A 14,795-nucleotide genomic window follows, 5' to 3' on the forward strand; every position below is an offset into this window, starting at 1 on the left:
AGCGGGTTGACGGTTTCCCTCCGCCCTGTCGTCTGCGTGCCTCTCCTCTCTCTCGCACTGTTGTTACTGTACGGACAGGTACAGGGTAATTGCTGTCATCCGTCTGCTCCCAAGTGTTGCTTCCCAGCGGGGTGACCTAAGGTGGTGCCATTAGCTGCAGTTATTACTGTAGTTATTGCCGTGACTCGGAGGTGCCGGTGATTGTTCTCATTCTCCCACGGGACTCATTGCGTGCCGCTCTCATTAGTGGTCCAGCGGTGTGCGTTTGCTGCACGCACCCTGTTTGCAGTCGGTTGTAATCGAGGCCTTCCATATGTCTGTTTATAAATATTGACTGTGGCATATCGCTGCGAGAATGGGAGTTACCCTACTGTCTCCTGTAATGTCATGAGCCAGAGAGAATGAGGTGTCATGTTGAGGCTGTGAGTGTTTTACTGCAGTAAGGTGTATACCCTCCCTTCCAGGTCACATGCTCAGAAAACCACATCCAGTGTTAAAGCTACGTGGCAGCAGGAGGACAAAGGCGTGAGGAATGAGTGTGGTGTTTTTTTTTTAATTAATTTTTATTTATGTATTTATTTTAAATTTTCTCCCCCCTGCCTTATAAAGTGTAGTCATTACCAGTCCTTTCCACTTTAAGGAACTAGGTTTGAATCCAACCTTCTGCTGTTGTGCCCTTGATCAGGGTACCTACCCTGAATCTGGAACAGTTAAAAATTACCCAGCTATATAAATCAATTGAAGTAGCTTAACATTGTAAGTCACTTTGGAGAAAAGTAGTTTTCCCGTTGCCCGTCTTGCACATTGAGATTGTGTGCGTTTTATTATATGATTGCTTTGTGCATAAACACACACTCGCAGCTATTCAGATGTTTTAAAGTGGCCACTCTGCTTCCTTGCTGGATTTCCACAGCCTTTGGTGTATATTCTTGAAGGTCCATTGCTGGGAAAGGAAATGGATGCTCTGTCAGAGGAAGCAGAGGTCATCCCAAAAGGATGCACTTCACTGTAATGGGTTGAAACCCTTTATAAAAGGGGCAAGCAACCATTATCATAATACTGAAGTATGATGATGATGATGATGATGATGATGATGGTTGCTTGCCCCTTTTATATAAAGCACATTAGTTTTACTCATTCATGCATCTGGACTCTACTCAAAGATCCTACAGCAGGAACTTCTCCCCAATGTGTAGAGTGAAAGTCCAAGTCCCTGAGTACCACTTGCATCTCTCCAGTTGTACTTTGGGGACCTGCCATGTCTGGCAAGCTTCTCTCTTGGTACTTTAGGCAGTTGCTTGCTAGAGGGTTTGAAAAGCTGCACACAGGAGTCATGTGAATTTTTGGGTTGCAGCCCTATAGGCTGACATGCCACCCCGAGGGGATGAGTATCCTTATCGAGTCGCTGCGGCTCCGCTGGGAGGTGTCCAGCAAAGCTGCCATGGAGAGTACTGCTGGAGGTTGGTTGGTGTACAAGGAACCAGGCTGGCTGTGGGCAAAGGCTGCTAGGTTTTAGTTTTGGGACCTGGGTAGTAACTGGATGTGAAGCTCACTTCCCTCCTATCCTGGATTCCTTTCCACTGAATCCACTGGGTGTAGTTTTTAATCTGTGGTATTAACACTGATTGCCGTGCAGTAGAGTGGAGACCAGTCTAGGGTGTACCAGCATCCCACCCTGGCTACGGGATAGACTCCAGACAACCACAACCCTGCTCTGGACAAGTAGTTATTGGTAATGGATGCATGAGTTAGAGTGGACATTTCCTGTCACTTATGCTATCAAAAATTATGCTTATTAGACAGTTAAGTAATTGTGATAGAGGTTCTATGCAAAAACCTCCACATCACTAGGAGTGTGAATGGCTCCTGGAGGAGCCCTTGTGATTCTAGCTGTGCAATTGGGATGGCAGTGTAGTGGCTAAGGGCATAGGTCTGAAACCTGAAGGTTGTTGGTCCTAAGTCCTACTGCTACTGTAGTACCCTGGAGCACAATAACCTGGAGTTTGGTAATAAAAATTCCTATCTTGCTGACTGATTCCCTTGGCCAGGGTTCCGATATGTCCCTTCATCAATCTGCCGTCCCAGCAGTAGTTTTCAGTCCCTGCTTCTCTGTCGGTTCTTCAGGGAGGAATCTCTAAATGCACCATTCTCCTTCACACAGAGTTCGGGACAACCCAAATCTTGACCAGAAGTTTTGTTTTTTTTTTTTTTTCCCTCTTCCTTTCTTTTTTTCAGGTGCCCTAAATCTGTTCTCCTTAATTAACAGCAATTGGAGTGGGAATGTGTTCTAAGAGCACATGATGTGCAAAATTAATAAAGGCGTTCAAGATGGGGAGACTAAGGCAACACTGTGGCTCCCTTAGTTTGTTCCTCAAAGTACAACTTTGGCCCCCTGCCTTTCTGTTTGCCACATGAACTCCTTGCACATCTTGAGTGTTTTAAGTGAACCCGCTGAAGCCCTGCCTATTCTGCTACGGTCTGTTTAGAGCGCAGAGTCATGAGGAGGCCGTTCTTTGCTTTCGGTTCTGCTGATAAACAAACCATGTGTTTGAGCTGTAGTTGGCCCACACACACATTCATTTGCTTGCCTTATTGCTCCCTGTGGAGAGAGGGGATCAGAGTAGTTCCCTGTGACCGGGGCTGCTGTTATATTCACTGTCATTACCGACTCTGCGTTGGTCCCTTTGTGGCGCCTCTCTGGCTTGTTGGGATCTGCACCGTCCTGAGTCGGTGACTGTAGCCAAAAAGGGACGGAGATGGCGACAGGCTGTTGGCCCAGTCACGCACCGCAGGGACATGGCTTGCTGCTGTGGAGAGGGTTGAGTTGGAATAGATTGCTGGGTGATGGATGTTGATGATAGATGACAACCTCCTTGCACCATTCCTACTCCAGCTCAGTTTCAGTTGTGTCCACAATAACGCCAGTAGGTGTCCATTCCTCTGCTGAAACCTCCACCCCACCACCATTCGGGCAGATTTCTCCGATTTCCCACCAGAGCCACATGCTGTAGGACCCGTGCCAGCTCGGCGAAGCTCCTCACCCTCCCCAATGGCAATTGGCAACCCGCCGGCCTCCAACAGGTCCCTCAAAAGCACTCCTGCGGAAACCCTGGCCCATGGAAGCCCTGAACACCACCAGCCCCCCCCCCCCCCCTCCCAGCAGAACAGCACCAATTATACAGCTGACACTCTCAGTTCAGCACGTTTCCCTGCTGGTTGGCTCGGGGGCTCCATAGTTTAGGAAAACATTCTTGTTGTGTTTCAGGGCAGCAGGTAGCTCAGTGCTCAGGAGAATGAAGCTGTAAGCAGAATCCTGGAGAGTTTCAAGAACCCAGAGATCTCCCCCCCCCCCCCCCCCCAGGTGGCCCCATGGTGGAAGCCATGACTTCTGCCAGCACTACACCTTGCACAGGACCACCATGCATTACATAACCTGCTTATGATTGAAGCCTTTTCATGTAGATCTTGGGAGGAGGGAGTCATTTGTGCGTATTCTTAATTTTTGTCATGCATGGCTCCTTCCTCAGTCAACAATGTCTGAGGCACCATCAGAAGGTCTTCCTGGTAGGTAGTTGTGTAAGGAAGGCGCTGTGGGAGAGCAGGGGCAGAGGATGAGGTGTACAGCATAGCGTGATCTTGTATCTTCCGGGGTGCGATGGTTTATCTTCCACTGTTTTGCATTTGAACGCGTCGCCAAGCGTGTGTTTGTGTGAGTGCAGGCGCATGTAACTTTGTCCACCTCATTTGTCAAACGGTTTGACCAAAAAAGGTCTCGGCTCAGCGAAGACGAGCTGTGATGGTGTGAAGCTGAAGTCTGCTTATTCCACTGCAGCGGTCGGCTTGTAACCATGACAATTCGGAAAGCCCCGATGCATTTAGATGTTAAGTCAATTCCCGAAACAAGGCATTAATTTACCAAAGGTTTTTAACATATGCTGTGCTTCTGCAGTCACTCGGTTTCGAAATAGAGTGTTGGAGCTATACGCCCCCCCAACCCACGCCAACTCCTCCTGGCCAGGTGCTCACTGCTGCAGTCCTCTGGCCGCGTTCCTTGTCTGGATCCTGCCGCAGTCTGAGCCCAGCACTGCTGCCGCCCCGACCGCCGTTTACATTGTCCCCATTTCGCGTAGTCCCAGTTTTGCTCCTGCGGCAGCCTTCCCTACTTACAGGGGGAAGGCTTTATTTCAAGGTGACCATTGACCATAGTACAATTGAGTGACTGGGCTCTTTCTGAAGCCTCACGGTTGTCCGACACGACACCCCCCATGTCGGAGACCGACTGTAAGACCGGACAAGGCAGAACGTTGGATCAGGTTGGACGTGATCAATGGTCGGAAGCGAGGACCGCGGCATCGCTCGTTTCCCTCCGGTCCCTAGGAACTGGACATCTCCAGACCTTTGTCCCATCGCGCTGTATTGATGTGCAGATCTGTAGCGCTGGCAGCCACTGCCCTCATTAGTGTGGTTTCACATCCAGATATAGAATCCTGTTGGCTGCAGGTGGCCACATGGCTGGGGTGATGTGAGGAAACTGGGTGCTGGACCAGATTTCATATTCACAGGCTTCTGGGTTCAGCGAGGTTTCATTCGGAGGGGCTTTGATCTTCTTGGCAGGAAGGCGAGGGCTGCTTGGGTAGAATTCAGAGGAAGTTGTCAGTTCTTTCTCCCTTTTAACAAGGTCACATATGCAGCCGTGCTCACCTGCCGATGACGCATTTGGCATATGTCCGGCTCCGGTGCCCCCCGGCTCCTCCCCCTTTCCAACTCTTTCTGTTTTTCTAGAAGTCATGGCACAGATATGATGCTGCAAACCTGGCAGAGAATCCAAAGATGGCCTTTTTTTTTTTTGAAATGGGAATTGGGGTGGTAGAGTATGCTTAAGTACAGTGTAACTTCTGAATGAATCCCAGCGTGTGTGTATTGTGTAATGTGACAGCAGTGTCAGGGTACTGGTCACGTGACTATCCGCTATATTTCTGTTGCAGACCATCATGGAGCAGTTCAACCCCTGCCTGCGGAACTTTGTTGCCATGGGAAAGAACTACGAGAAGGCCCTCTCCAGTGAGTACATAGGCACCTCTCCCCTCCCTCTGCAAAGTCCCTCTGAAGTCCTCCACAGCTCCTGTCCCATTACTGTCTATTCTATATAAAGAAGGGGAAGGAAATATGTAGATGATCTTGTGCTTGACAGGAGGCACATCCATCAAGCAGTCCCACATCGTCATTCAGCACAGTTTCTTGGCAGTGTTGAACTTGCCACTCGGAAAAAATAAAGGCAAACCACAAAACTTCAGATGTTAACTTTTTGGATGCCGCACACATTGTCTGAAACCGCTTGTCACGGCGAGCCGGAGCCTAACCCGGCAACACAGGGTGCAAGGCTGGAGGGGGAGGGGACACACCCGGGACAGGACGCCAGTCCATCACAAGGCACCGCAAGTAGGACTCAAACGCCAGACCCACCGGAGAGCAGGACACGGCCAAACCCGCTGCGCTACCGACCCCTCGGATACCACACGATTAGGGTTAATTTCTTTACTATTCATCCTTTACTAGTCATCTTCTTGCTCTGCATCGGCTTGCTGTCATTGCAGCTGGATTGTTTACATGTCACAAGTGAATGCTGGTGCCTTTGACACTGAGAAGCTACCGGAATGGAACATCTTCATTGCATCCCCCCCCCGACATGCTTCTTCATCTCTTGTCCTCCGGTACCATGTTATTCTAGGCAGATGCTGAAACGGAAAGAATCTGCGTACGAGTTGGTGTTCAGCAATGGCTTCATGGCAGAGGTCATGTTAAGCACAACCCTGAAAATCATAACTTTCCAGGCTTTGCTCATTCTAGTCTAAGACTTTACACCAGATAGGAAAGATTCACTTAAGATAAGTGCAAGATCCACTTTCAACAGTATTGTAGGAATGGCAAAGCTCTCACATGTTTCAGCATTATTAACTGAATATGCATATGAATTTTCACATTTGCATTGATCTGCGGGGTTCCCAGTTCTGACACATCACAATAAGATGGTAGGGAACTGGTATAAATCTTTTCACAATCCATCAAGTCAGAAGTTAAAGCTCACTGCACTGTAAACATTTATTGTTTGTACCTGAACCTTGCAGACCTCCAGAAAGGAAGCCAGATGGGGCTTGTAACTGTAGGATTTATCCTTGGATCCTTGTGAATGCGCTTGTTAGGCAATGAGTTGTAGAGGCAACATGAAAACCTTGAGCAGCACACTAGCTGATAGAAAATGTTCCGTCAGTTTTTGCTGCGTCGCAGCTGCCGTTACGTTTCCCTGCCATTGTGGTATCCCTGGTATTTCTGTTCATAAGACAAGAAGTGAAGGTCTGCCACCTTCTTGTTGTTGTTCGCAACAGGATGTCTGTAGACCTAGGTGGTTGTCCAAATAGGCATTTGAAGACTGGAATGGGTGTGACTCAAGTTACTAAACTGACTTGGAGATGACGGGGTGCACAGTTCAATGCTTCTCCCTTGAGGAGTGTGCTAGGATGGATGTCTTGGCGGGGTCAAAGATCCCTCCTATGTGGGAGGTATTGTTTGATCAGCTGCAGAAGCTGTTTCCCCAACTATAATCATTGGTCTCCCTGCTCTTCATCCTCTGAAGGAACTCATTTTCAGTCTGTCACTGCTTCTCTTTCTGGGGAAGGAGCTCTACTCATCTAATCCATCTGCCCCTTGCTTTGGTATGCTGAGTTTTAAGACTGGTCAAGTGCATTTCCCAGTCCCCACCCATCTGTCCACTGTGCAGAAACTGGCTGAACCTCTTTTTTTTGTTTTGTTTTTGGTTCTGGTGGTGGCAGTATCGCGCGGGGGGGGAAGCTGGATGTTTGGCTGCCCAGTGGCATTCCATGTCTGAGATGTGTCATCCACTGCTTTTTCAGCCCTGCCACATAATTATAATCATCATGCAGCAGTAGGGAGATCTCAAGTCCGCCAGGGAATCTTGGCCGCCAACACTGGCTTGGAGATGTGTCCGTCGCCTGCGGGTTCCCAGGCATACCCTCCCTTTTTGTTTTTAAAAGCAGGGACACTAGTTTGGAGTATACTGATACCGGGGGCTGAAGAGAGGGCTTCGTTCACCCAGAGTACTCGGCAACGTTCAGTAGTGGTTTGCGAGGATGAATAACCTTTCATTTCATGGTGGGTATGTGAGTCACGTCACTGTCTGGGCTTCAGTGGGAGAAAGTGGTGCTATTAGGAGGAGGAGAAGGCAAAGGAAGAGATGATGATGGAGAGGGAGAGACACCTCAGCAGGTGAGCGCACAGGAATGGATGGCTCTTACAGCCGCCTTTTACCCAGCGCAGCGAGTCGGCATTCGGCTGCTTTATTGGTTCTGGTGCACTAAGCCCTCGTGGGGCAAAGACTAAGAGCTGTTAGCAGAGAGACAGAGCTCCACAGTCCAACCTTGGACCTTCAGGCTTCCTATGGCCTTGCCTTCCCCTAGTTTGGCCGCTAGTTATCCAAGTTACCGGGGTATCATGTGACAGTCATCCACAGCGGAGACTCAGAGTTGTTTGGGAAATTGATATGTGTCACATTCCTCCAATTTTTTTTCCCCTCCTTCTTTAATGCTTCAACAGAAAGTCCTTTGTGCTTTAAACTGCCTGTTTGTCATGTTTTGCATCCTTATGTAATTCTTATGTAACTGAGAAGGCGAATGTGTTGCAGAGACCCTTAGTCGATTCTGCCACGAAAGCATGAATTTCCCAGCTCTGGGCGTTGTGCCTCTCTGCCGCTTGTAGGCCCTGCCTGAAGATCCCTCTGTCAGCTGTTTCTCTCGGCTTCCTGATCCCAGAAGCAGGTTGTAAAGAAAAAAGGCGGCGTTAATGAAGGCCAATGCAGCATGGAGAGTTTCGGGCCTCCAATGGGGCTGTCGGGAGGGTTAGGCGTGCGGCGGCCTTCTTGCCAAGCCAGCAGGAGACCCGGGCGGCAGCATCAGAGGTCACGTGCCCCAGCCCGCAGGGGGCTGGCCCTTTTGTTGCAAGTCAGCAGGCAAAATGCATGGAAGCAGAATTTATTTAGTTGAGGGAAAAGAAATTTAAATGACCTCTCGGGTCATTTTAGAAAGTAGCCGTGGGTGGCTGCACCTGTTTACGAAAGCATTCGGTACGAGGTGCAAACGCATTCCGAACAGTTAAACACGTCGGGCCAGTTGTCGGAGTGTAGAAATTAGATTTACTACATCGTACTGTGGTTTTAATTTGATTCTTCCTACTTGGCTTTGTTCTACACAGTCCCTGTGTAGGTACTTTGATGAATTGCAGTACTAGCCTTGGGTTGGTGGAAAATATAAGTTTCATGCACATTTAAGAAGTGCATTTACATTTTATTTGCTTGCACACCAGTCTGAAGCCTTGGTGATATTCTAATGCATACAAAAAAGGACCATCTTCTGTCATCCCATCCAAATAGAATCCTGAGGCCCAGTAGAGATTGCCCCCTCTGCCATTTTTTGCCAAAGAAGAAAATTGATATTATAACATATTTACAAAAAGATTGGAACACCATGATGCGGGGGGGGGGTAAGGAGTTATTGCTTTCTTGGATGTGGTGTGTACACATAAACAACAGGTCTCCATAATGGGGAAATGGGTTAAATGGGAAATCGAGGAGTTTTCGAGTTTATTTTCCACAAAATACTGTGGATTCAGATCATTCATTTCTAAACAATGGTTCTGTAAACTGTTTATTGCTTTGGACCTGGGTTCTGTCAAGTGAGGGGGGGGGAGAAAAATGGCCTTGTACTCAGTGCTTCTCCTTGATGTGATGCTTTAATGTCTTTATTTTTTCCAGGTGTGACATTTGCAGCCAAGGGCTACTTTGATGCCCTGGTGCGAATGGGCGAGCTGGCCAGCGAGAGTCAAGGGTCGAAGGATCTCGGTGAGTCTCGATTCCGGCCGCCGGATATAGCGGAAAGGGGCAGTGCGGGTTCTTGGCTATGGAGCGAAATGATCAGTATTGTGGAGTTTCCTCTTCTACACATCTAGTACTTGTCACCTGTCAATCTGGAAGACTTCCACATACAATTGGCAATGGAAAGTTTTTTTTTTTTTTTTTTTTTTTTTTTTTTTTTTTTTTTTTTTTTTTTTCTTGTTGTCTTTCGTTTTTGTTTGTTTTTCACTCCTTTATGAAATCCATCGTTTGTCGGTGTCCCCAGAGTGAGTAACCACTCATTCGTACTCCAAAGCACATCTCCTCTGCTTCACAGGAATAGCCCCCAGTGACACATTACTATGAATAAAAATGTCTCCCTTCCTGTTAATGAAATGGCTTCTTGCATTATTTAGCACCATTTTGAGAAGCCAGTTCAGAGGAAGGACTCTTATCTGTTACTGAGCTGATGGTACAGAACTTATTAAAATTGATCTCTTTTGCTTTATCTAACCTTGGGTTTGGAACGGGAAGCTTCCCCGGTTCAAGGTGTTTGAACTGTTGAGTTTTGTTGGGTTAGGATGGATTGCATGAATTTGGGTTTTGGTTTGGACTGGACCATGCTCCAGTTCAATTTTAAAGGATGCAGATAACAGGACATTTGCTTGATGTAGTCTTGTAAACTAGCTGTTAAAAGAAGATGCCCTCTTAATCCATCTGGAGGTGTAAACTTCATAGCTTCTGGGCCAGGAAAGCTCAGTAAATCCCAGGGTCCATGAACCTCACTGACTCATAGGCAGTCAGCTGGTGCAGAGCAGGTGTGGATGGGTCAGCGGAAGGCTGGTGTTTCAAGAACTCTGGGTGATTGCCTCCGGTTGTATTAATCTCATTACAGTACAGAACAGGAGTGTTGAAGGTCTTTGTAGGAGAACCTGTAAGGAGTTTTCAGACCTGCAGAATGAAGAAGCTGTTCAGTGAAGATACTGTCTATCTGCATTTTCACAGAACTGCAGTTTTTTTAATAATTAAAAAAAAAATCACTTTGTGCCTGAAGGGGGGGGGGGAACTAAGTTGGTTTTGTATTCTGGACCCTTGGAACTCAGCAATGATACAAAGAAGCAGCCAGATTCATATGTTTTCATATACCCATGAAACCAATGTGCAGTTGCTCATACAGTCTGACTTTGTATGCTTTGCAAACCTAATAGGGAGGTGTGTGTGTGTGTGTGTGTGTAAAAGAGGAAAATGTCCCTATGAGAAACTGACCTCATGGCCACATCCTCCTTAAATATCTTTTTAAAAGCTGGTACCATTTAAGATTCTTTTTCTTAAAATGCTTTTGTTTGGAAGGGTTAGGAATCACTTATTTCATTCAGTTGAAAGTTACTATGAAGGCCAAACAAGAGCATCAAAACTTGCGTATGCATGAATACCTCTTCCTTGTTTCTCACGCTTACCTTTTTCAGAAGTGGCTCCTATAGTTTACGTCTCCATAGCGACTACTCTGACACCTTTCCTATGCAGCTAATTGCACTATATACCTGTTAGATGACCCGTATCTTGACGGCCTTGCAGTGTAACTAAAACATCTGACTTTTCGGGGTGGGGCCGGGGCTTGACCTGGGGGGGGGGGACGTGACAGGTGAGCCGGAACCTGCCGTGCGATTGGTTGAGCCCCTAGTGATAAAGGATTTAATTGGTGGAGGGGTTTGCCTTTTTACTTCTGCCCCCAGCAGCCCAAGGATATTCATCTTAATTTTATTTTTTGTTTTGCTGGATAGCTCAATTTATTGGAAGAGGATTCTAAGAATTGAGGTAAATAGTATAAATGAATCCTCTGAGGTTCATTCAGGTTTTCCTCTTGAATGATGAGATGATGCAGCTGTTTGGGGGTCGAGCGGAGCCCCAAACTGATGTCTGATGTTCCTAAGGGCCCAACACATGCCGGTTGGTTAAGAACCTCTGACATCAGAGCCAGCAGTTCACCCTCCTTGGACAAACTGCATGCTGTCCAGTGACTCTCAAATGCTGGTGAACTCGCTTGCACACATGCTTGTAAATATTCATACTTTGAGTTGTTGGCTTGTGTTGCTCTTGTAGGTCCATGCTGGATCGTTCCATAGATCCTCTTTTGTACATACATTATTCTGAAACGCTGCCGAGGGTCCTAATCTTGCCATCTTGTAGTCGGGCTTTCCCTGGAGCTCTGAGGTTTCAGGGCGAATCCAGTCCTGCTCGTCCGGTACAACTCCCCGGATGCTGTTTGCGAACGGGGGATCAGAGAAGATCAATCGGGCTGGAACAAGGCTGGAATTTTCATTCACCAGCTCTTTTTCCTTGCAGAAGGCTAAGTGGAGAAAGGAACTTCAGAGCTGACAAGATGACACACCGGTCTCAGGGGGGGTCAATCCCACCCTCCTCCCTTGTAGAAAAGGACACTGCAGTAACATGGGCGAGGAGAGAAAGGCAAATGCATGTTTTCTGGTAGTGAGAAGCTGTGTCGTGTAATGGAGGAGACGTGTGTGTGTGTGTGTGTGTGTGTGTGTGTGTGTCTACTCCCACGCACTCCCACACTGTTCTGTTTGGTATAATCATCCCCCTGTCACCTCTCCGCCCACACAGGCACGCAGCTCTCCCTTCCACTGCTAGTCTCTCGGTATCTCCGTCCTCTCTCCCGCTCTTCCATCTTCTCTCGCTCGATCTCCTCCTCCTCCATCTCCCCCTCTCTCGCCGTCCCTTACGCCCCCCGTCGCACATGCGCGGCGACCCGAATAACGCCTTGCGACATTCCCTGAGCGCAGGAAGAGCCACCATCCACAGGGGTTCTGGGCAGGGGAATGAGATTGAGTTCAGCGCAGATTAAATGCGATTCACAGGAATCGATACCCCAGGAAGGAACATCATCCTTCAGAGTTTGGAGAAGGGGGGGTGGGGGGGGGGACGCAAAGGAAAAAGCATCCGTCAGTTGGCCTGCCGTTGGTCCGTTTGTTGAAAACGGATTCTTCGCTTGCTGTGCTCCGGGGGATGATCGGTTCCTTAGGGCAAAACGCGTACTTCCGCTTTCTGCCGAGCCTCCGCACGGCGACCCTGGGCGCGTGGAGAGGACCTCACCTGACGATGCGCTGAACTGATGAGGTGTGCAATCTTAGATCTCAACACACGTACATTATGACTGCTCGCAGCTGAAAAAGTGCGTACGTAGGTATTCGAACCGCACGATGCAGAGAATAAGACGTGTGGTTTAGGGTGCAGTATTCGTGGACCTGGTTGGGTTGTCATGGATACACTACTGTACGTGGCTCCTTTCGTTCGTTCGTTTAATCGCACGCGTCCTTCCCGTTTGCTCACGCACGTGTTCGGACTTGGCCGGCCGCCGTTTTCGACTCGCTGACGCATCGCGACCCCCGGTCGCTCCTTGTCCGAGGAAGCCGACCGTTCGCTCCCGGGTCGCGCTTCTGCTTCTCTGACGGAGTACCATGGAAACCTCGCTCCCTCCATCCGTCCTCGGTGTTGGTTTTGATTATTCTTCTTGCTTGCCTCCTCCCTGTTCCGACTCTTCCGGGTGCCCCACGGTAACTCCTCTTTCGAAGGGCCTCCGCTTAAATATCTTCAGACAGCCGTGCTTCGCTCGCGAGCGCCGATTTCGCGTGATCTGCAACCTCCGGCGAAGGCCGTTTCCTTCGTCGGCTAAGTACCGCCCTGAGGCCCAGTGTGTGCCAAAGGCATACGTTTGGCAACAGCAGCTTTGCGTGTCCTGGATGTGAACGTGCGCCACCGAGGGCTGCCGTTTCCCGGCTTTGAGCCGCCTTCGATCGCAGCGGAGCGCCGTGATGTACGGGGCTGGGCGTGGGATGGGAGCTATGTGAGGACGCGGGCCTCTCGCCAGACACCGCCTGTGGCATGATCAGTGCTGTAGGGGGTTCTATAGGACCCGCCACCCCACCTCATGCATGTGTCTCCGCCACCCGCTCGTATCGCTGTTCGCACCGACTACGCCTCCGTTTGTCTACTTTTAGCTCGAAGACTGTTCCGTACCCTCCTCCGCTGCCACAGCTAGTACTCCGAGTTCGGGTGGGGACGGAGCATGGGGCGTACGCACCCCCTACCCTACCGTTTAAACGGCCCGTTACCCTGATGAGTCTAGAGGATCATGCCGAGTCTGGCCCGTTCTAGAGAAATGGCGATGCCCGATTTCCACCCTGCCTCCGGGGGGGCGGGATCGGCCAGCGTCGTGGCGACGGCCTCCCCGGATCGCTGCCGTCCCCGAGCGGTTTGAGCGCAAGCGTCACGGCGAACGGCATTAACGCCCCAGCCAGGACTAATTACGAAGGCGCACAGCATTGTCTGGGGAAGAACGTGCTGATCTCTCCCTTTTTTTCCTTAGTTCGCCCGCCCGCCCGCTCGCTCCGCTCCTCTCCATTTCAAGCAGTGCTATGCTCAACATCCTTTCTTTCAAAGGAAATGTCAGTTTCCAAAGCTGGGTTTATTAGATTTAAATGATGCTGGGTGATGAAATTTTTTTTTTTTCTTTTTTTGTTAGACAATAAAAGGCAATTTATGGTTTTTAGATGTTGCCTGTAGAGATCACGCAGCTATGGTGTTTCACAGCGCTTTGTGGTAACATGGGGTAAGATGGGCGGATGCGGATGCGCGTCCTTCCGAGGTGCGCGTGATGCATACGTTTACTCATCCGCCGTAGAATTTTCTCAAAGTGATGATTAGCGAGTGTTTAGTTGACATGTTTATCCAATATGGCATACAGCGCTAGATGGAGCGCACTAAACTCCCTTGTCATTCACGCATTTGCACACCACAGCGGTATCTCGCACTCATTCGATCATGCATAAGCACGAAGGGCACCCGAGTCACCAGTTGACCTGAAGCGCGCATCTTTGGATGCATTTCCTGGTTTCCCGCTGCCGGTGTTCATATTCCTCTTGTTAAACGGCAAAACGCTAATGAGGGTGGGGGGGCAGCCGAGGGACAGTCTGTCAACGATTAGGGCCGGATTACCACAGCAGGGAGACGCCGTCCCACCTCTGCCTCATGTCTGACCCCCCCCCCGGAGCCTTTCTTATTCCATTCTCATACCTGGTGATGTTGCTGCAGAACACACCCTTAGTGAGGTAGTAGGCCAGGGCATCTCTCTCTCTCTCTCTCTCTCTCTCTCTCTCTCTCTCTCTCTCTCTCTCTCTCTCGACATGCTGACTCGGTTACACTCTGAAAATCCCGGCCTAATCCAGGAGCTTTCCTCTCAGACAGGTCGTCGTGGCGGTCATCGGGAGACTGGTTTGAACTTGCGCGTGAGAGAGATGCTGCGTGCGAGATGGCGCTAGCAGCAGGCGGGGGCGGAGGTCTCCGAGTCGCCTCGAATCCCGCAGCTGGATGGAAACGGCCCAGCTTTTCCGTTTTAATTTGGTTTTGCGCCTTCGCAGCATCTAGCGTTTCTTCCTGCTCGGCGACCAGATTTTCGCACTTTAACCGGGGCGCTAATGCGGTACGCGGACCTGCGGGACGAGGTCCCTCGACCGTCCTCGGCGAAGGCGGCACCTTGCGAAATGTTGAGCGTTTATTTCTGAACCGCGTGCGGACAGATCGCCGCTCGTCCGGCATGGAGGGGGTCGTGCCCCAATGAGTAAATGTCCCTAAAACGTTGTGTTCTCCTGCACGCAAAATGTTGTAATGGCTTTGCTACCCTCTTCTTTTAAGTGTGAGAGCATAGGCTTTTCTTTTCTCGGGGGTCAGACGTCATTTCGCTCAAGTGTGTGCCGGCTGAAAGGATTTAAAAGAACACTTTACCTCTCCAGTATGGTAAAATTATATGCAAACGCAGCCGCGGGTCGATGGCGACGCCCCTTCTGCGCTGATTGCACCATTGTTGGAATACAGCCATGGC

The 14,795-nt window shown here is 49.5% G+C and overlaps 1 protein-coding gene across 9 annotated transcripts in view; it reads left to right on the top strand.

The window, feature by feature from the left end:
* The window catches only part of baiap2a (BAR/IMD domain containing adaptor protein 2a), a 44,126-nt gene that overhangs the window by 7,525 nt on the left and 21,806 nt on the right, over positions 1-14,795 (top strand). For all 9 annotated transcript variants that reach the window (XM_018757358.2, XM_018757361.2, XM_018757359.2 and 6 more), the window contains exons 2-3: positions 4,986-5,061; positions 8,822-8,908. In XM_018757358.2, the coding sequence (XP_018612874.1) occupies positions 4,986-5,061; positions 8,822-8,908 (163 nt within the window). The remainder of the gene's footprint in view (positions 1-4,985; positions 5,062-8,821; positions 8,909-14,795) is intronic.

This window comes from Scleropages formosus, chromosome 8 (assembly GCF_900964775.1).
Source record: "Scleropages formosus chromosome 8, fSclFor1.1, whole genome shotgun sequence".
NCBI lineage: Eukaryota > Metazoa > Chordata > Actinopteri > Osteoglossiformes > Osteoglossidae > Scleropages > Scleropages formosus.